Raw genomic sequence first — 22,820 nt, 5'->3', positions numbered from 1 at the left:
TGTGTCGTCCTTTAGCCCCAATTCTGGGATGGAGAGCTCTATGCAAATACTGACAGACCTGGATCTTCAGCCTTCTGAATTAAACTGCAAGGCTTTGCAACATGTCTGTTCCATTGTAATGTCTCGTTCAATCAGTCTTTGTGCAGCCGCACTGGCTACCATTTTGATACATTTGAAAAGCACTAGGAAGATGAAACGACTCAGAACGACCGTTGGAATTGATGGGACAGTGTACAGAACTGTTCCCCAGTAAGTTAACTTCAGATTCTGTGTATCATTTCCATATATCTTCCAAGTAAGTTATTTTTCTAAATCAATGAGCCTTTTGCAGGTGGTGATTCTATGGCATGTGGTACCTCTCCTTCGGGAATAGCTACTATTGCTAGTGCATTGTTCCTTGTCCTGGGTACCATTATGATTTATAACTCTAGGAACTAATTAATCAAAAGAAAAACACTGGAGCTGGGGGTGGAAGGGAGGAGGGGAATGCGTGTCTACTTAGTTTTACTTTCCTTTTTCTTTAGTAAGGAGCTCAGATATGACGTGGTGGCATAATAATGTATGCCATTCACATACTTCTAACATATAACCCATAATGAATTATGTAAATAAAAAATGCTTAATCAAACAATATATTCAATGTATTACTTAAATATTAAATACACTACACTCCTTCCTGTTTAGATATAAACTTCATCTCAATATAGAATGCATGTCAACTCAAATATGTAAAGTATTGCATAGTCAATTTTAAATTGTCCAATTCAGTTTTAAACGCCATGGAGGATTTCTTACTCTTTTGGCATAACATCGTTCCTGGGGAGGGGTCACTTTGGCAGGGCATTGCAGGCTACTCCCAGGGATGGAGAGGCGCTGCTCTTGGCACCTTCTGGGTGTGTTGGCACCCTGAACAGCGCACGACAAGCTGCTCAATTGGCTGATCTATCCCAGGCCACCGGACAAAGCTGTGAGCCAATGCTTTCATTTTGACCAACATGTAGCCCATCCAGCAATTTAGCTCTTAGTTTAGATGGTACAATAACTCTCATCTAGGCACTGGTAAAAGTGGGGGGATCTGGAATATCTCCTGAACATTCCAGCTGTTTTGGGTGGCCATGTATATCTGAGACAGTGTGGGGTCTTAGCATGTCCATGATTAGTCGCCCTCTTGAATTCGATCTTTAATTGTGTACTTCAAGAGAAAAAGTCTATCTCTGCATTTGTGCTGCAGCTGTTAGTGGAACACTCTTCTGTGAATTGAAAATGGACACTGATGGGTGTCCATTACTGGTTGATGATCAGTAATGAAGGTAAACTCTACCCCATACAAGTACTGGTTGAAATGTTTTACACACCAAATCAGACTCAGGGTCTCTTTGTCAATCTGTTATAGTAATTGACGAATCCTAAAAATGACTGCAACTGTGACACGTCCTTTAGCTTTGGGGCATCCACCATTTTTTCTCAGCACACTTGTGTAATTCTTGTGTGTTAATGGTGTGACCACAGTAAGTGATGCTTGGCTTAAAACTTCACACTTGTTGCACTGTGCTCAGAGGTCATAATCTTCTAATCTTGAGATTTTGGAGTTATTTCTCATCATTCTCACCAGTAACATTGATGTTTATTTAGTTATTTTTATTTATTAAGATTCAGCATGGACTAGGCCCATCTGCCCCTTCGAGCCATGCTGCCCAACAATCCCCCTATTTAATTCTAGCCTCATCATAGGGCAATTTACAATGATCAATTATCCTACCAACCGGTACATCTTAGGACTGTGGGAGGAAATGGAAGCACTCTGAGGAAACCATAAGGTCACGGGGAGAACGTACAAACCCCTTACAGGCAGCAGCGGGAACATCCAGATAACACTGAGTGCCTGGGCAGCCTTGCAGCACCTTTCCATAACTTTCTGCCAGAGTGCAGGTGCAGATGCCACTCCAAACACTCCAAAAGACAGGGGAGGAGAAGATGGCGGCGCGACGCAGTGCGCGCGGCCGCTCCGAAATGATATCATATTTGTTAAGTAGGTGCCGTGCACAGTCCTGATTTGATGGAGACATCCGTGAGAAGCACTGAGGAACATCTGGACGAACTTCTGAAATGCCCGCTTTGCTGCCGCTGCTACTGTGCGATCAAGAATCTCCGGAGGGGAAGGCCCTGAATCCTCGGCTTTGCCTATTGCCTGTTGCCGGGGCCGGGGTCGAAGCGCTTGGCAGAGATGGTGCTCAGTGCTCGGTGTCGGAGGCTCGAAGTTTTCGGATGGACTCGAGTCAGCTGTGGTCGGGTGCTTCCAGGGTGCTGCATCGGCAAGTTTGCGGTGCTGGAGGTTCATGGCAGGAAGAGAGTTTCTTCTACCATCTGCGTGAGATGATGGGACTTTCAAGAGACTTTGAGACTTTTTTTTACCGTGCCCATGGTCTGTTCTTAATCAAATTACGTTATTGCTTTGCACTGTTGTAACTATATGTTATAATTATGTGTTTTTGTAAGTTGTTTTAGTCTTGGTTTGTCTTGTGCTTCTGTGATATCATTCTGGAGGAACATTGTATCATTTCTTAATGCATGCATCACTAAATGACAATAAAAGAGGACTGCATGTCCTCATAATCTAAAAACATAAGCCTATTATGGAGGTAAAACCCTTTGTGGGTGTTCATGGTGAGAACCACTTTAGAGTCTTCTTTCATTTCCATCTGTAGATGGATCTCACCTAAGTCCACTTTTCTGATGTGTTTCCCTCCAGAAAAGTTTACTAAGATATCCTCTATTCTGGGCAGAGGGCATTCATCTGCTTTCAGTACTGGGTTGATGGTGACCTTAAAATCACCACAAATCCTGACAAACCCATCCTTCTTGACTACTCAGATCACTCGCACTACCCTTAGGCTCTACTCAACCTTGGAAAGAATTCCTTCAGTCTCCATGTGATCTAGCTCACTGTCTACTTTATCACAGATGGTATAAGAAAGCAGACAGGCTTTGCAAAACTTGGGTGTGGCATTTTTATTTAACACTATTTTAATCTTGATATGTTTGAGTTTTCCAATGCCATCCTTAAACACTGCTGTGGCAGCATCCAGTAACTTTCTTAATTCACTTTCAGTTGACTCTGTTCCAAGGGATGAAACATGCAAATGATGGATGGAGCTCCAATCAAGTTGTAGTTGGCTCAGCCAATCACAGCCCCACAACGCTGGCCCTCCTGTTTTTAACATGTATAAGCCCAATATGACTTGTTGGTTGTTGTATTTCACTGTTGTGAGTGCCATTCCCACAGGAGTTACCCTTTCTCCAGTATAAGTTCTTAGTTGGATATCAGCAGGCTTCAGTTCAGTATCTTTGAAGTGCCGTTCAAGCTCATTTTCTGGAATGATTGAAGCAGCCAACCCGATGTCCATTTAATTTTAATTAATTTGCTCTTCCCTTCTGGTGTAAGCCATATTGCTTGTCTCTTGTTAGTTTTTACATTGTAAATCGTAAGGCTACTCAGTCCTGTGTCACTCTCATCATTAGCAGATTTTTAATCAACAGCATGCAGATTAGTGCTCTTTTTGAAACTACAACTTGACTTTTTGTCTTCCCTGTCTGACATGCTGTTTGTATGTGTCCTACTTAATTACATTTTCCACAAATTTGGTCTTTAAACCTGCATTGGTCCGGTGTATGTGAGCCCAGCCGCAATGGTAACACAATTTTTTTTTTGGGTAGGCAGGTTTCTGTTTAGACATTGCAATTTTGTTCATGCTCATTTTCATTCCTGACTGCAATTCAATTGCTTCTCTGATTTTTGTTTCCATTGATACAGCAATTTCAACTGCTCTTGTAAATGTAAGTTTTGCTTCAGTTAGGCGCCATTTTTGAATGCTTTCTTCAAAGATTCCACAAAATAAATGAACACTCAGAGCATTATTAAGCCCATCACTGACCTGAAAATGCTTGGACAATTTCTTCAATGCAGCTGCATAAGCTGAACTGGACTCCACTTCCTTCTGATTCCGCTTGTGAAACCACCTTCTTCTTCTTCGGCTTCCATCGATTTTCGATGTTGACTGAGGCCTGGGTAAGGTTGTATGGAAGACCGGCAGTTGCCCATGCTGCAAGTCTCCCCTCTCCACACCACCGATGTTGTCCAAGGGAAGGGCATGAGGACCCATACAGCTTGGCACCGGTGTTGTCGCAGAGCAATGTGTGGTTAAGTGTCTTGCTCAAGGACACAACACGCTGCCGCAGCTGAGGCTCGAACTAGCGACCTTCAGATCACTAGACCGACACCTTAACCACTTGGCCATGTGCCACACATGTGAAACCTAAAGCATTATGCAATCAACAATGGCTTCAGTTCTAAATCTTCCTGCATTACTTTCATGATATCAGCAAAGCTCATTTCAGCTGTCTTTGTTGGAGCAGTCGAACTTCTAAGCAAACTATGCTTTCCCACTTGTTATACTCAGGACCACTGGCTCTTGTTTTGCATTGGCTATTTCATTTGCTTCAAATTATGCTCAGTTCATTCAGTATACATCATCCAGTTATCTGATGTGCAATTGAACGTGTCTATTTTTCTGATGTAGCCAGCCATTTCTGCTTTATTTATTTTTTAAATTATTATTATCAATCAGTACTCACTGTTTATGAACCAGTGAATTTCGTCTTTCCTCTGCCTTGTTTTTTTTTTAAATTCAACCATTTTCCTCCCCTTGAAAAGAAAAAAATGTGCTGAGCTTGAACAGGTATGTAGTCATCTTGGATTAATTTTAAAACTGCCTGATCATCACTGTTATATTTTGTAACTCCAGAAACTAATCAAAAGAAAAACACGGGAGCCACGAGATGTGTGTCTACTTAGTTTTACTTTTTCTTTAGTGAGGCACCCACATATGACATGGTGACATAATGATGTATGCCATTTACATACTTTTTACAAATAACTCATATTGAATTATGTAAACAAACAATGTTTAATCAAGGAATATATTTACAATGTTACTCAAATACTACTGTAGTATAAAATACACTACAGGTCTAGGTGTCCTCTCTCCAGAGCATAGGTCCATATGCAGCTATTACTGTACCTTTCAATAGGTTTCAATGGATACATTTAATGTCAGAAAAATGTATACAATATACACCCCGAAATTTTTTTTCTTCCCAGACGTCTATGAAAACAGAGAAGTGCCCCAAGAATGAATGACATTTAAAACATTAGAACCCCAAAGCCACCCCCCAGCTCCCCCTCCCACGCACAAGCAGCAGCAAGGCAATGACCCCATCCCCACCCTCACTAACAAAAAAAGCATTGGTGCCCCTCACCGAGCACTCGAGCGTGCAGCAAAGCATCAATAAAGACACAGACTTGCAGTACCCCAAAGACTACTTGTTCGCCCAGTAATTTGACATACCCCACAGGTTCGCTCTCTCTCCCTAATAAGGAGAAAAGAGGTTTCCCTGTTTCACAGCAAGAGGGGAGACATAACAACCAACTGGCTGATTTACAATATTAAAAGTCCAAGCCCTGTGCCCAGAGAGTCGGCATCAAAAAGGCGCACCTCTCCGGACGCAACCCCTGGCAGATAACCTGCTGCTCCCGATGTTCTGTGTTCTCCTGCGATGCTTCAGTCAGAGGCGCCGACCTAGAATCAGCAAGTCTCCAGAGTCACAAAAACCCGGAACCATGAAGGTGCTCTCATCTTCCAGGCCTCGTCCTTGGGATATCAAAAAGCTGCTGGTCATGAGGACCTGAGAGCGGGTCCCATTCCTCTAATTCTGGGGTATTGTTCTGTACCTGAATGTGGTCTTCTCTCCAAACTGCATTGTTCTTGCCCTTAGCAATGAAGAGGACAGTCCAAAGACTTGGGCCAGTTACTGCTTCAGGGCAGCTTTCTTCCTCTTCCCCAAGCTCCCTCCTACCACCCAATGTGTTTCCCGCCTCTGGGTACAGCTTTATCGCTTTGTAACTGGCTATTGTCTCCTGGCTGGGATACTGTAACCTGCTCTGTTTAAGTCTTGGAGTATTAGAGCAGTATTAGGCCTTTCAGCTCAATGAGTCCATGCTTGCCCTGCTAGTCCCAAAGGAATAAAGAACTAACCTGTCCATCCTCTCCCTATAACTCGGGCCCTCTAATCCTGGCAATATCCAGGTAAATATTGACTGCTCTCTTTCAACTTTAACCATGTCTTTCAGAATCAGAATAAGTTTTAATATCACCAGCATGTGTCGTGAAATTTGTTGTTTTGCTGCAGCATACATAATAAAAGCTATAAATTACAATCAGTGGATATAAAAAGTAAATAAGTGCAGAAAAAGACAGTGAAAAATACTGAGGAAGTATTCATGGGTTCATTGTCCATTCAGAAATCTGATGGCAGAGGGGAAGAAGCTGTTCCTGAAGCATTGAGTGTGTGACTTCAGGCTCCTGTATCTCCCACTTGATGGTAGCTATGAGAAGGGGGCATGTCCTGGGTGATGGGCATCCCTTTTGGGGCATGCCTTTTGAAGGTGTGCTGAACGCTTGGAGGCTAGAGCCCATGATGGAGCTGGCTGAGGTTAGAACTTCCTGCAGCTTTTTCCCATCCTGTGACATGGTGACCAAATCTGTATATGGTACTCCAGGTGAAGCCTCACCACTGACTATACAGCTGTAATATAATGTCACAACTCCTGTTGGATATAATGTCCCAACAGACTTTTTGCCATTGGAAAATTTTCATCCAGTGGGAATCAGTTCCCTTTTGCACTATATCCTCCGTGTTGGATTACAATTCCTCCTTCGGCTTATAATTCCCTTCTTAGAGCACCATGTTCTCTCTAATAATACTGTTCTGTTCTTGAGATCCAGTTACCTTACTGGAGCATTGCTCCATTGTTGGGATATCTTTGCTTCCTTGGGGAATGTTTCCCTAGGACTGCCACACTTCCGCTCAAACAAATGCTGTGATGCAACCAGTCATAGTCTCCTCCTCGCCTATTTGATGTTTTTCTCCCCCCTAAATGTATAGCAAGTAGTCAGGATTTAGGATTACATGGATGATATTCTGTCATTTGTGGCTTGGTTTCACTGAATTATTGGACACATTTTAGGAACTAACGTTGTGATGCTCTGCAATAGGTACCCAAAAAACTTGCACCGACTGGTTCGACAGTTGGCTCCTGGATGTGACGTGCGTTTCCTTCTGGTTGATACGGGCACGGGGAAGGGAGCTGCAATGGTGACCGCAGTAGCCTACAGGCTGGTGAATCAGCGTAAGTACCAGGACAAGATGCTGGCTCCGCTGCAGCTCAGCCGGGAACAATTGCTGAAAATTATGCGAATGATGAAGGATGAAATGGAACTAGGACTGAGGAAAGAGACCCACAGTACTGCCACAATGAAAATGCTGCCCACCTTCATTCAGAAGTTCCCTGATGGGACAGGTAAGTTGCTGGTTTTTCCTTTATAACGCATTCCATTTTTTAACACCCAGGACCACCAGAAGTATCTCAAAAAGGCTCTAGCTACAATAGCTGAACATTGGAAGCTTGATGCTTTAGAAAGGCCATAGAAACTCCTTGCCAAAAGTTTAGTCAAAGCTCTGTTGCCCTGTTCTAACCTGTTGTGGTAAAGGTTTGTATTTAAAAATCTCTAGATGTTCTCCACCACTATTGCATGCATAGGCCAAGATTAAAGCATTTTCAACCCTCCTTACCCAGCAGATTGAGTCATAAAGTCATGCAGATGGAAACAGGCCATTCACCCATCGTGTTCATGTTGACCAGTGGACACCCATCTGTATTAATCCCACCTCCCAGCACTTTGCCAAGGAGATTCAAGTGTTTGTGTAGACACTTCTTACACGTTGTCAGTGACTCTGGTTTCAGATTTATTTATCACATACATTGAGACAGTCAGTGAAATGCATCACTTGCGTTACAATCAAAGGAAATGCTGGGGCAGCCCACAAGTGTTGCCATACATTGTGGTGACAGGGCTCCAATCCCAGGACTGGCTGCCTCCGGGTGTCCAACCTCCAATCACTGGCCCGTACTCACAGACTCAGAGGCATTGCAACTCTGACTTCTGGTCTTCCTGACCCAGGAGCTTTGGCCATCAGGCTTCAGTCTCTAGTATTGTCTCCAAGACTTGAGGACTTGCCGATCACAAGGCTTTGAAGTCTTGAGCCTCACACTTTGGACTTGGCAAACATCCGAACCCTGTACTCACCAACCTGGGGTCACAGGTCCTCGTCCACAGGCCTGCTAACCTCAGTCATTGACCATGGCGATCGCTGGTCATCCTCAGTGCCTGCCCGGTTCATGGGGTTCCCTGGACTTCAATGTCGGAGCACTCTGACCCTGGCTCTGACCTCTAGGTCCAGCCCCTGACTCTTCATTTACTGCCGCTGTCCCTAAACCCAAACTCCATCCTGAACTCCTCACACTGTCCACAAAACCATCTTTTAAGAACAGCCAAGTCTGAGGCTTAACCTTGACAAACATCACAGTTCAGCCACCACTCGCCAGCAGTGGGTTCCAGTTTCTCATTATCTGGGCAACAACTTATCCTCAGATCCCCTTTCAATCTCTTACCCCTTCCCTTAAGTCTATGCTCTCTAGTTTAAATCACTTTTGATCAGAGGAAAAGGTTCCTGCAGCCTACCCTGTGTATAAATTGGTAAGTTGGTTTGATTTTGGTGCAGTGAAAAACTTTGTGCCACCCACATAGATCATTTGATCACATCATTGCATTGAGGTAGTATGAAGGGGAGCAATAACAGTGCAAAGGAGAGCGTTACAGTTACAGAAAACATGCCGTGTAGGCAGACAATGAGGTAGATGGGCCTTTGTCACCACAATGTTCTGAAGTCTGAATTGAATTATTATACTGAATTGTAACAACTGATGATATTTGGAGTTAGTAGAATAGCAATTGTCCTTTAGTTGGTGTGTGCCCCTCAGTTTCGCATCCTTCTGTTACATTCTACCTTGTCTGAAGTAAGGGAAATGGTTTCAATAACTTGGCATGCAGAGGGTACGCCATGCTCTTCAAAGGCCTTTCTTGCTTGAGCTGTCTGCTATCTATCCTTACCTGGACATTGTGTCAAGCCTTGCCCTGCCACAACTTCCACAAAGTGTCCATCTTATCACACAGGGGGGCCAGTTCAGGAGTCTGGCCAGTGGGATAAAAGCTGTCATCGAGCCTGATGGTATGTGTTTTTGGGCTTTTGTAATTTCTGCCTAATGGAAGGGAGGGCAGAGAGATATCTGAGTGGGTTGTCATTCCAAGCCATGATACATCCAGATAGGCTGCTTCCTATGGTGCATCAATACAAAATTGTGACTGTCAAAGAGAGCACGCCGAATTTCTTTTATGATGGACAGTCACTTTCCAGGGCCTGAGAGTTCATTGTTAACCACAGCTTTCTAGCTCAGTGGCATGACCTTTCCAAAGGGTCAGAATTGTTGGTGACAAAGTTAAACTTCTAATAAACATTTTTTACTCAGCTTTTTGTTGTAAACAAGAACCAGATTTCTGTTCTTAATGTAAATTGCAAGCAGTAATCAGTTTGAAGTTAAAAGCACAGCTTTGCAAACAACAGTATTACAGAGTACCTGCTGCTAATATACAGCCGGTGGTGGTGGTGGTGGGGTGGGGGGCTACTGGCTGCTGAGAGAAGTGGCTTGCAAAGTGAAACAACCATGAGATTTCTTGTCTGCATTAGCCAAATGCAAGACAATAGGGTTATGTCACTTAGCACTTCAAATATGATCACAAATTAGAATATTTGTGTACTCAGAGTCAGCTGTCATAGCATTAATTGTGGGTGTTGGGATCTCAGTCACCAGAAGCTTTCAGACCATCTGTGTGAATTACTTTGTCCCAGCAAAGGTATCTGGAAAACATAAGCAGATGATGTCATCTACTAGAAAATAGTATAAATAATAGAACACGTTGTGGATTGTTAGGAATGGCAATGAGAGTGATAGAAAGACAGGGGAAAGAAACAAGTAGAATTTATTCCTCAACTTCCAGTTTCTGTGACAGACAACTTGTTCATCAACTCATTGGCATGTTCTTTTAATTCATAAGAACTATGTCTTTATACTTCTTACTTTATTGTCGCCAAACAATTGATACTAGAACATACAATCATACAGCGATATTTGATTCTGCCCTTCCCACTCCCTGGATTACAAATCGATAGCAAATTTTAAAAATTTAAATTATAAACCATAAATAAAAAATAGAAAAATGGAAAGTAAGGTAGTGCAAAAAAACCGAGAGGCAGGTCCGGATATTTGGAGGGTACGGCCCAGATCCGGGTCAGGATCCGTTCAGCAGTCTTATCACAGTTGGAAAGAAGCTGTTCCCAAATCTGGCCATATGAGTCTTCAAGCTCCTGAGCCTTCTCCTGGAGGGAAGAAGGACGAAAAGTGTGTTGGCTGGGTGGGTCGTGTCCTTGATTATCCTGGCAGCACTGCTCCGACAGCGTGCGGTGTAAAGTGAGTCCAAGGACGGAAGATTGATTTGTGTGATGTGCTGCGCTGTGTTGAGGATTTTCTGCAGCTTCTTTCGGTCTTGGACAGGACAACTTCCATACCAGGTTGGGATGCATCCTAGAAGAATGCTTTCTACGGTGCATCTATAAAAATTAGTGAGGGTTTTAGGGGACAGGCCAAATTTCTTTAGCTTTCTCAGGAAGTAAAGGCGCTGGTGGGCCTTCTTGGCAGTGGACTCTGCTTGATTGGACCAAATCAGGTCATTTGTGATATTGACCCCGAGGAACTTAAAGCTTTTGACCTGTTCCACTTGCTCACCACCGATGTAAACTGGGTCGTGCGGTCCGCTACTCCTTCTGAAGTCAACAACCAATTCCTTCGTCTTGCTGATGTTGAGGGATAGGTTATTGTCTTCGCACCATGTCACCAGGTTCTTAATTTCCTCTCTGTACTCAAACCGAGATACGGCCTACAATTGTTGTGTCATCAGCAAACTTGTATATTGAGTTTGATGGAAACTTGGCTACACAATCATGGGTGTACAGTGAGTACAGCAGGGGGCTGAGTACACAGCCTTGTGGGGCACCGGTGCTCAGAGTGGTTGTAGAGGAGAGCTTGTCCCCTATTTTGACAGCCTGGGTCCTGTCTGTGAGGAAGTTGAAGATCCAGCTGCAGATCTGAGTGCGAAGGCCCAGGTTCCGGAGCTTAGGAATCAGTTTATTTGGAATGATGGTATGAAAGGCAGAGCTGTAGTCAATGAAACGGAGCCTTGCATATACGTCTTTATTCTCCAGGTGTTCTAAGCAGGAATGTAGGTGTGTTTGGAAATCCTCTGCAATTTGTAAATCTTGTAATTCAAAAATCAATTATAAATCAAAAATTCTCTGTAGTGTTAAACGTGTTAAAATTATTTGACCAAATTTAAACATGTATCATTAAGAATAAAATAAACTGTGTTTAATCTACTTCATTAGCGGGGAATATCTCCTCCTTTGTAGGGAGAAGCCACCCACCACTCAAGCAGTGGGCATCGGCAATTAGACCTTGCCACAGGGACTGGACGTGGAATTAAGTCAGTCCGTGAAAAGTAGGTAGATATAGGTATAACCTCCCTGTAGTGAGAGTATCTGTAGATATTTATATCAAATAGGACTTAAAAATATTCTTTTGAGTTTAGGCCTCTGAAGACAGGGAACCCAATACCATCACATGTTACCCTCCTGAGGAAGCAAAGGTGCTGGTGAGCTTTCTAAGACCATAAAACTATGTACTCGATTGAACTAGGACAGGCTGCTGGCAATGTTCACCCCCAGGAATTTGAAGCTGTCAACACTCTTGAATTCAGCACTGTTAGTGTACACAGAAATGTGTGCACCACCCACTTTCTGAAGTCAATGACCAGCTCTTTCGTTCTGCTGACACTGATGTTGTTGTCATGATGCCATGCCATTAAGCTTCCTATCTCTTTCCTGCACTCCATTATCTGAGGTAAGGCCATCTACATTGGTCTTATCTGCAAACTTTTGTTAGAGCAGAATCTGGCCACGCAATTGTGAGCATAAAGTAGGGGTCTGAGGACACAGTGTTGGGAATAATTGTGGCAGAGGTGTTGTTGCCTATCTTTGCTGATTGTAATCTGTTGGTCAGGAAATCCAGTTGCAAAGGCAGGTATTGAGTTCCAGGTCAAGGAGTTTGGAGGTGGGTTTGCTTGGAATTATAGTATTGATGGCAGACCTGTAGTTCTTTCAGTTAAAAAAAACCTCCCCCACACATCTCCTTTGAACTTAACCCCTCTCAGCCTAAATGAATGCTCGATAAAGGGAAAAAAGATGCAGGCAGTCGGCTCTATCTGTGCCTCTCATCATTTTATAAATCTCTGTCAGATCTTCCCTCAGCCTCTGCCACTCTAGAGGAAACAAGTCAGGACTATCCAAGCTCATTTTCAGTAAGGGCCTCTACAATGCCTTCCTTGGCAACCCACAAGGTCCCAGGATGTGTTTGGTCAGGCCCCAGTGATTTATCCAACTTAATGCCCTTTAGGGCTGTCACTCTTTCCTTTTTGTTTATTCAAATATGATCACAACTCATTTGCCTCAATTTCCTTGCATACATGATCTTTTCAACAGTAAAAAACTAAATATCTTCCCTGAAGGCATCCATTAGTCTTGCGAGACCATGGACCTGTGCCTGGGAAGTCTTCACTCTCCAGGGCGCAGGCCTGGGCAAGGTTGTATGGAAGACCGGCAGTTGCCCGTGCTGCAAGTCTCCCCTCTCCACGACACCAATGTTGTCCAAGGGAAGGGCATTAGGACTCATACAGCTTGGCACCAGTGTCATCGCAGAGCAATGTGTGATTAAGTGCCTTGCTCAAGGACACAACACGTTCCCTTGGCTGGGGCTTGAACTCATGACCTTCAGGTAGCTAGTCCAAAGCCTTAACCACTTGGCCACTTCCCTATCTTCCCTATCTCCCATGGTTTCACACATAGATGGCCACACTAATTTTCTCCTTAGCCACACTTTTAGTTTTAGTATACCTGTAAAATCTTTTAGGATTTCTTAACCACCCCTGTCAGATTGACCTCATTCCCTCTCCTTGCCCTCCTGATTTCCCACTTAAGGGTACACCACAGTTGTTCACTCTGAGGGATTCACTTGTTCCTGATTGTCTAAACCTAATGTATGCCTCCTTTCTCCTGACCAGAATCTCAATATCTCTCATAAACAAAATTTCTCCAAGCCTACCAGTCTCCCCCTTCACCTTGCCCCTAGACTTTTGATATTTCACTTTTAAACGTCTCCCAGTCATCACTTCATCTGCAAATAGTCTCACCCAACTGACCTCTGCAAGATCCCGTGTAACGCCCTCAAGTGCCCGAGACTTGGTAGCCGCAGCTTTCCCCTGGTAGGTCACCCCCTCCCCCACCAAGAGCACTGTGCTTGTTATTGAGGTTAACGGCCATAGGAGTACACTGCACTGTCTTTCCATTCCCTTTCCCTCTCCTGACAGTTACCCAGCTACCTGCCTCCTGGAAGTTAGGTGTGACTACTTCTTTGTAGCTCTTAACTATCACCTCCCCATTCTCCCAAATGAGCCACTTAAAGATCAACTTTATTTGTTAATGTGTATATTGAAACATTTGGCAAAATGTTTAACCATACGTCTTTGAAATGTGGGAGGAAACCAGAACACTGGAGGAAACCTAAATGGTCATAGGGAGAATGTACTAAATCCTTATAGACAGCAGTGGGAATTGAATCCCTATTGGTTGTCGCGGGTACTTGTAAAGTGATCGCACTAACCACTACAATACCATGGCTTGCACTGCAGACTATTTGCAAAAGCATCTATCATGATGTCTCTGATAGCCTGTGCTAACAGCATTTCCTCTCCACTCAGTGGGAGAAGAGGCAGAGGCTGCTTTCCTTCTGCCAGTCCTCTTGTATCTGCTGTTCTCTCGTCTCTGTGTCTCCTTGCTGCTCTTCCTCTGGAACTGCCTGCTGTCTTCAGTTTTCTATATTATCTACAATATAGTCCTCACTGATGATAGCTCTTCTCTGCTTGACCTGTATTGCAGAATATCTCCAGGCTATTGCACACACAAAATCTTGTTTTGAAGATAGTGATTTCATACTTTACCAGATTATCCTCTGTTTGCTTGGTGTTCCTGTGTTCCATCCTGCTGTATGTTACACCGATAGACACTGTGATTTATTCCGCTGACAGACACCTGATGCATCCTACTGAATGTTACACTGGCAGATACTGTGTTCCACCCTGCTGATTGTTACATGAAATTCTCAGTGCTTCAAGCTCTTGAACATTAACTGTCCATGTTGATCCTAACAAACATTACATTGATGGGTCTGGGAATCATCCTCTTTAGTAAAGCACTGACATTGCGTACCATTCATCTGGCTGTTACTGCAACATACTTTGCCTCACCTCCTAAATATTTCATTGGCGTACCCAGATCCTTGGGGAATGATACACAACCAAGCTATCTTCTGTATCTTCCTGACACACCTCATCCTGCTGAAAATTATCATGACAGCTTCATCCTGCCACATGGGCAGGAGCAGGACGAGGAGCTGGCCACCTGCTGGCTTTCCTCCAATTTCTACGTCATATTGCTTGGAAATATATTGATGACCCTTCACTGTTCCTGGGTCTTCTATTGTACGGTAGGAGCGCCTGAACCAAAAGGATTGTGGCAGTTCAGGATGGTGGTTCACAGTGACCTTCTCGAGGACAGCTCAAGGCGTTGGCCTTGCTAGTTATGGCCGGATCTGGGAAGTTATAAACAATTGTCTATCATCCTCTTGCTCATTATATTGATGTACATTATAGGAAGGATGTGGAAGCTTTAGAGAGGATGCAGAGAGATTTGCAAGGGTGTTGCCTGGATTAGAGAGCATGTCTTATGAGGATAGGTTGAGCGAGCTAGAATTTCCTCTTGAGAGTGAAGGAGGAAGAGAGGGGCTTGAAAGAGGTGTGCACGATGAGAAGCTCCAGCAAGGGTGGTAGAAGAAGATAAACTTGGTTCATTAAGAAACTCATACATAGGCACAAGGATGACAGAAAAATTGAGGATTACATAGGTGGGAAAGGCTAGATTGACAATAGACTAGGTGCAGGAGTAGGCCATTCAGCCCTTCGAGCCAGCACCATTCACTGTGATCATGGCTGATCATCCACAATCAGTACCCTGTTCCTGCCTTCTCCCCATATCCCTTCACTCCGCTACCTTTAAGAGCTCTTTAAGGCAGAGCATTCCACAGAACCACAACCCTCTGTGTGGAAAAAGTTTTTCCTCAACTCCGTTCTAAATCATCTACCCCTTATTCTTAAACTGTGATCTCTGGTTCTGGACTCCCCCAACATCGGGAACATGTTTCCCGCCTCTTGGGTGTCCATATCTTATAATAGGTTAAAAGGTTGACAAAACATCATGGACTGGACACAATGTTGCAGTGTTCTATTTTCTAAGATATATTGTTCAACCTGCTGATGATGCAGAGTAGATAGAGTGCTTCATTCCTCTGTGTGATCAGCTGGTGTCTTCTATGCATCATCCCTGTGTACTGACTGCATTGCTTTGTGCTCCACCTCTGTGGATGTTACATGGACATGCCAGTGCGTCTTCTTCCTGAGTATCGCACTGATAACCAGTGAGGCTGGCACATTACCATCTGGAGGTTTAAAGGACAATGGGATTAGCTCACAGGGCAGTACAGTAGCATGGGTGAGTTAGACTGAAGGGGCTGTTTCAGTGTTCAGTGATTCTATAACCTAGAAGTGTTATGTGTTTCAACTGCATCATTTAGTGCTTCCCACCTATAACATCACAGTTTCTACTTGATATCCCTGAATACTACAGTTTCAGTCTGTGCAGCGACCTCTAGAAACTTACACAGTACCCATTATAGGTCCTCCTGAGTATTCCTCAGGCACGGTTTCTATGCCCCCTCTGCACCATTCTCCTCCTTTCTACACTGACATCATTCTGTTAGTCCTACTGATATCCTTGATGCTTGTTCCTCCTACATATTACACTGACAAGCTTAATGCTCCAATCACGTGTCTCTTACTACATTGCATTTTAGGGCACCACGATAAAGTAGAGGGTTAGCACGACACCATTAGAGCTCGGGGTGCTGGAGTTTGGAGTTCAGTTCTGGTGCCATCTTTAAAGATTTTGTACGTCCTCTCCATGAACATGTGGGTTTCCTCTGGTGCTCCGGTTTCCTCCCACATTCCAAAGATGTAATGGTTAGTAGGTTAATTGGTCTTTGTAAATTGTCCTGTGATTAGAATGGCGGAGTGGCCATTGTTGGAGTGGGCATTGATAGAGTGGTCAGGCTTCAGCTCAACAGGCTTCGGTGAGAGCATGTGAAGGCTAAAGGTGCTGAGTCTTTTGGAGTAATTTAGTTGATTATAAAACTTAAGCTTAAGAAGTTAGAGCCAAGGGTAAACAAGTGTCAGCAGGATAGTAGACAGTGGAATGCTCCCCTGTAAGATGTAGGATTTCAGGGTACCAATGGTCTCCCATCTGCAGAAAGTGTACCTAACTTCAGTTCCTGACTGACAAGGTCAAAGAACTGGAGCTGGATATGCTCAGGACAACCAGGAAGCTGAAAACATCACGGATGAGTGTTTTACCGAGGTGATCGCACCCAGAGTGCAGGCTTTAGATGGTAGATGGGTGATCACGGGGAGAAGTAAGGGAAGTCAGCAGTTAGTGCAGGGTTTCCCTGTGGCCATTCCCCTCAACAACAAGTATACCCATTTGGACACTGCTGGGGGCATGACATATCACGGCAAGGCAGCAGTAGCCAGGCCAGTGGCACTGTGGCCGGCTCTGAGGCTCCGCAGGGAAGGCTAAAGTCGGGTGCAGTGATACTGATAGAGACCTGATAGCTAGAGGGATAGAAAGGAGATTCTGTAGCTACAAAAATAATTCCAGGATAGTATGTTGTCTCCCACGTGCTAGCATCAAGAATGTCCCAGAGCGGCTGCAGAACATTCTGAAGAGGGAGGGTGATCAGCCAGAGGTTGTGGTGCACATTGGCACCAATGATGGAGGTAGAAGTGGTGCAGGGAGCAGGGTTTCAGATTTACAGATTATTAGCATCTCTTCTGGGGAAGGCATGACTTATATAAAAAAGAAGGGTTACACCCGAACCCTAAGGGGACCAATATTCTTGCAGGCAGGATACCTTCAGACGTTTCAGTTTCCCAATCACCTTCTCCATTTTAATAGCAACTACACTCGCTTCTGTCCCTAATACTCTCGAATTTCTGGCATACTGCTAGTGTCTTCCACAGTAAAGAATGACACAAAAATACTTACTAAGTTTGTTCACCATTTCTTTCTCCCCCATTAATACCTCTCTGAGGTTATTTTTCAGCAGTCTGATATCCACTCTGAACTCTCTTTTGCTCTTTACATCTGTAAAAACCTTTGGTATCTTCTTTTATATTATTGGTGTGATTACCTTCATATTTCACCTTTTCTCTCCTTGTGGATTTTTGGTGTCTTCTGTAGGTTTTTAAAAGCTTCTCAACCCCAATCCTCTAACTTCCCACTATTTTTTGCTATGTTATATGTCAATCTCTTGGTTTTATGCTGTCTTTGACTTTCCTTGTCAGCCTCATTTTCCCGTTAGAATGTTTCTTCATCTTTGGGATGTATCTATCCTGTACCTTCAGAATTGTTCCTAGAAACTCCAGCCATTGTTGTTCTGTCTTCATCCCTGCCAGTGTCCCCTTCTGTTCAATTTAGGCTGGCTCCTCTCTCATGCCTCTGTAGTTTCCTTAACTCCAATGTAATACTACTACATTTAATTTTAAAACCACAAACACAAGGAATTCTGCAGATGCTGGAATTTCAAGCAACACACATAAAAGTTGCTGGTGAACGCAGCAGGCCAGGCAGCATCTCTAGGAAGAGGTACAGTCGACGTTTCAGGCCGAGACCCTTCATCAGAACTAACTGAAAGAAGAGCTAGTAAGAGATTTGAGAGGGGGAGGGGGAGATCGGAAATGATATCCTATGCAGCTTCTATGGAAAGGAGTAAACAGTCAATGTTTCAGGCTGAGACCCTTCATCAGGTCTTGAAAGAAAGTGGAAGAGGTAGAGTAAAAGGCTGGGGGAGGCGGGGAGGAAGAAGTACAAGGTAATAGTTGATAGGTGAATCCCAGAGAGGGAGAGGAGGTAAAACAAAGAGCTGGGAATTTGATTGGTAAAAGAGATAAAGGGCTGGAGAAGGGAGAAACTACTTCCCATTTACATTCCGACATGAGTAGCCACCGGTTTCAATTCTACTTCCAATTTCCATTCCAACATGACCACAAAGCATATCTTTGATGAGCACCTACACTCCATCTGCCAGAGAAAGCAGGATCTCTCAGTAGCCATCCATTTCAATTCTACTTCCCATTCCCGTTCCAACATGTCAGTTCATGCTCTCCTCTGCTGCAGTGATGAGGCCACTCTCAGGTTGGAGGAGCAACAACTTGTATTCAGTCTGGATAGCCTTCAACTTAATGGCATGAACATCAACTTCTTGAACTTCCGATAATTGCGCTTGCTGTCCTTCACCATTACCCATTCCTGTTTCCCCTCTCACCTTATCTCCTTACCTGCCCATCACCTCCCTCTGGTGCTCCCTTCTCCTTCTCTTTCTTCCATGGTATTCTATCCTATCCTATCAGATTCTCCCTTCTCCAGCCCCTTAGCTCTTTCACCAATCAATTTCCCAGCGTTTTACTTCACCCCCCACCCTCCCTCCCAGTTTCGCCTATGATCTACCACCTTGAACTTCTTACTCTGGCTCCTCTTTCTTTCCAAACCTGATGAAGGGTCTTGGCCCAAAACATTGATTGTTTACTCTTTTCCGTAGATGCTGCCTGGCCTGCTGAGTTCCTTCAACATTTTGTGTGTGTTGCTTAGGATCTAGCATCAACTTGATGTTCCCAATCTATCTGCATATTGAAATTTCCCAATACAGGTGTCCCCCGCTTTTTGAACGTTCGCTTTACGAAACCTCACTGTTACGAAAGACCTACATTAGTACCCTGTTTTCGCTTTCAGAAGGTGTTTTCACTGTTACGAAGAAAGGCAGCACACGATAAAAGGCAGCGCGCGTCCCGAGCAGCCGCTCTTCCCAGATTCGGAACGGCATTGCTTTAACACGTGCCTGTGAGCAGCCGTTAGCAAGATGAGTTCTGAGGTATTGGAAAAGCCTGAAAGAGCTCGTAAGGGTGTTACACTTAGCGTAAAACTAGACATAATTTAGCTTTTTGATCGTGGTGAACGAAGCAAGGACAAAGTGAGTTTGGCTTGTGGAAGCTGACGAAGATGATGTTGAAGAGGTTTTGGCATCCCATGACCAAGAACTGATAGATGAAGAGCTGATGCAATTGGAAGAGGAAAGGATAACAATCGAAACCGAATGCAGTAGCGAACTGAACGTGAAGCAACTGCGTGAGATTTTTGCTGCAATGATAAAGTATGACTTTAATTTTGAAAGGGTATGTAGGTTTAGGGGATATTTGCAGGATGGTTTGAGTCCAACTGTATGATAGAAAAATGCGCGAGGCTCAGCAGTCAAGCAAGCTTTCCACATCAGCCACAGAGACGACGAACCTCGATCTTCGACATTGAGGCGGGCAGTCATAGGAGAAGATGAGCTGCCTGCCCTGATCGACGATGAGATGACACCCCCGTGTCCCACCACCCGAACACCTGGGCGCCGGACAGAAATTTACCGATTCGCGGAGAATGCAGCGGTAGCTGGGAGGCACACAGCACACTTTTAAGAAAAAAGCTGAAATAAACAAGCTAATTAATTAGGTGCGGCCGACACATAATTAATTAGCATGTCTATTTCAGCTTTTTTCTTAAAGATGTGCTGTGTGCCTCCCGGCTACTGCTGCGTTCTTCGCAGCAATGTATCGGGTTGGCGGCCCGGAGGGTGGGGGCCACTGCACCACCCAGCCTGCGACGACTCAGTCTAACACACCATCATCAGTTTGCTCGGCAAGCTGTCTTCCCGATTCCAGTAAGTGATACTACACTGTGCATACACTATTTCTACTTTATATAGGCTGTGTATTTTTACGTGTTATTTGGTAGATTTGGCAGCTTCATAGTTTAAAGGTTACTGGAGAGCGCATTTATGCCAACAGCGCTTGCATGAGATTTTCGCTACGGAGATCTGTGCAGGTAATCATTGTAAAGAAGTATTTCTACTTTATATAGGCTGTGTATTTATCATATCATTCCTGCTTTTACTATATGTTACTGTTATTTTAGGTTTTATGTGTTATTTGTCGTGATTTGGTAGGTTATTTTTGGGTCTGCGAACACACAAAATTTTCCCATATAAATAAATGGTAATTGCTTCTTCGCTTTACGACATTTCGGCTTACGAACCGTTTCATAGAAACGTTCTACCTTCAGATGGCGGGGGAGACCTACTATCACAACATTGTCATTTTTATATGCCTTTTCTATCTCCCGTTGTAAATTGTATCCCACATTCGGGCTGTAACTCCCAACAGGGTCCTTTTACCCTTGCAGTTTCCTAACTCTATCCACAGGGGTTCTGCTTCCTCCGATCCTATGTCCTTATATGGACATTGTATAGGCAGAAGGGATTGAATTACTAGTTGAATTGGGTTGTTACAACATCACGGGCTGAAGGCCTTTCCTGTTATATGCTGCTTTTTACTCTCTATCCAAACGTCTGGCCTGCCACCAGTTTGTGCAACTAGTTTCTTGACGATAGTGGGTCGTCAGAAACTTTCTTTCTCCTTGGTTTATTCTGTGTTTTACTGAACATTTCCCTTAAACATTTGCCATTGCATCACCATTGACTGACCCCTTAACCAAATTTAACTGTTCACTTTAGCATGCTCTACCTTCGTGCCTTCGTGTTATCCTTATTTTTAATACAGATAAAGATTAATTTTATTTGTCACACTCACATGTACATTGAATATACAATGAAATGCGTAGTTCCCATCAAATCAAATCAGCCAGGATTGTGCTGGGCAGCCCGCAAGTGTCGCCATGCTTCTGGCCTGTGTACAACATAACTAACAGCACAACTGACTAACCGAAAACCTACACTTTAGGAATGTGGGAGGAAGCTGGGGCACCCGGAGGAAACCCACACGGTCATGGAGAGAGCAGACAAACTCCTTACAGACAGCAGCTGGATTTGAACCCTGATCTCGAGGCTGGCTGCTGTAAAGTGTTGTGCTAATCATGATCCTACCATGCCACCTGGCCCATCATTCCTTACCTCATTAAAACACAGAGTACCCCTACAACTGTTCCCCTTTATAATAAGCACACCACTTTGGATACTTTTGAGGGGAATGTCCACCAGGGGGAGCTGCAGTGATTGGGTCTCTGGCACTGAGATGTGACTCAAAAGAGAAGAGAGGTGATGGAGTCTACAGTGGTGATAGGAGATTCAATATCCAGAGGAACAAACGAGATTCTGTGGGTACGATAGAGACACCCAGATGGTATGTTGCCTCCCAGGTGCCTGGGTCAAGGATGTGCCGGATCAGGTCCACAGCATTCTAAAGGGAGAGGGTGAGCAGCCAGAAGTCTTGGTACATATTGGCACTAATGACATAGGTAGACAATGTGAGGAGGTCCCAAATTTAGATTTAAAGAAGCTAGGTAGAAAGCTGAAAAACAGGACCTCTAAGGTCTCTGGATTGCTTCTTGTGCCACACATCACTGAGGATTATTTGGCAGATGAATGCATGGCTGAGGAATTGATGCAGGGGACAGGGTTTCAAATTTATGGGTCTTTGGGATCTGTTCTGGGGAAGGTACGACCTGTACACAAGGGACAGGTTACACCTGAACCCAAGGGGGACTAATATCCTTGCAGGCGAGTCTGCTGGAACTGCTTGAGAGGGTTTAAACTCATTTGGCAGGGGGAAGGGAACCGGAGTGATGGTGGTGATAGTGCTAAGGATGGGATAGTTGGTTTACAAACAGAGGCATTGTGTAGTGAGACTGCTAGCAAGGAGAGGCTGATGATAGGTCAAAATTGTTGTCAATAGAATGAGTTGCAATGTAAAAGGTGGATAGAATCGAAACAGGTGAATACAAGACTGGAGGTGTTATATTTGAATGCACACAATTTACAGAATACGGTAGGTGAACTTGTAGCACAGTTACACATTGCTATGTATGACATTGTGGGCATCACTGAATTATTGCTAAAAGAAGATTATAGCTGGAAGCTTTATGTCCAAGGATACACATTGTATTGAAAGAACAGGCAGGCAGGCAGAGAGGGTGGCATGTTTCTGTTAGTAAAAAATAAGATCAAGTTATTAGGAAAAGGGAACAAAAGATTGGAAGGTATTGAATCATTGTGGGTAGAGCTAAGGAACTGCAAGGGTAAAAACACCTTGATGGGAGTTATATACAGACCCTCAAACAGTAATAAAGATGTGGTCTACAAATTACAGTGGGACACAGAAAATGCAGGTCAAAAGCCCAATTTTACAATAGACATGGGGAATTTCTTTATTCAGATAGATTGGGAAAATCAGATTGGTGCTGGATCCCAGGAGGGGAATTGCTAGAATGCCTGTGAGATGGCTTTTTAGAGCAGCCCATGGTTGGACCCACTAGGGGATCCATTATTCTGAATTGGGTGTTGTACAAGGATTCAGAAATGATTAGAGAGCTTAAGGTAGAGGAACCCTTAGAAGACAATGATCATAATATTCTAAAACTCACCCTGCAATCTGAGAAGGAGAAGCTAAAGTCAGATGTATCAGTATTTTAGTGGAGTG

General features: G+C 44.0%; 1 protein-coding gene across 2 annotated transcripts in view; it reads left to right on the top strand.

The window, feature by feature from the left end:
- The window catches only part of LOC140185663 (hexokinase HKDC1-like), a 109,834-nt gene that overhangs the window by 43,165 nt on the left and 43,849 nt on the right, over window positions 1-22,820 (top strand). For both annotated transcript variants that reach the window (XM_072239133.1, XM_072239132.1), the window contains 2 exons: window positions 16-249; window positions 7,113-7,417. In XM_072239133.1, the coding sequence (XP_072095234.1) occupies window positions 16-249; window positions 7,113-7,417 (539 nt within the window). The remainder of the gene's footprint in view (window positions 1-15; window positions 250-7,112; window positions 7,418-22,820) is intronic.

Source organism: Mobula birostris, chromosome 21 (genome assembly GCF_030028105.1).
Source record: "Mobula birostris isolate sMobBir1 chromosome 21, sMobBir1.hap1, whole genome shotgun sequence".
Lineage (NCBI taxonomy): Eukaryota > Metazoa > Chordata > Chondrichthyes > Myliobatiformes > Myliobatidae > Mobula > Mobula birostris.
Note: the sequence above shows the minus strand (reverse complement) of the source record. Positions and strands in the feature narration are given on the sequence as shown.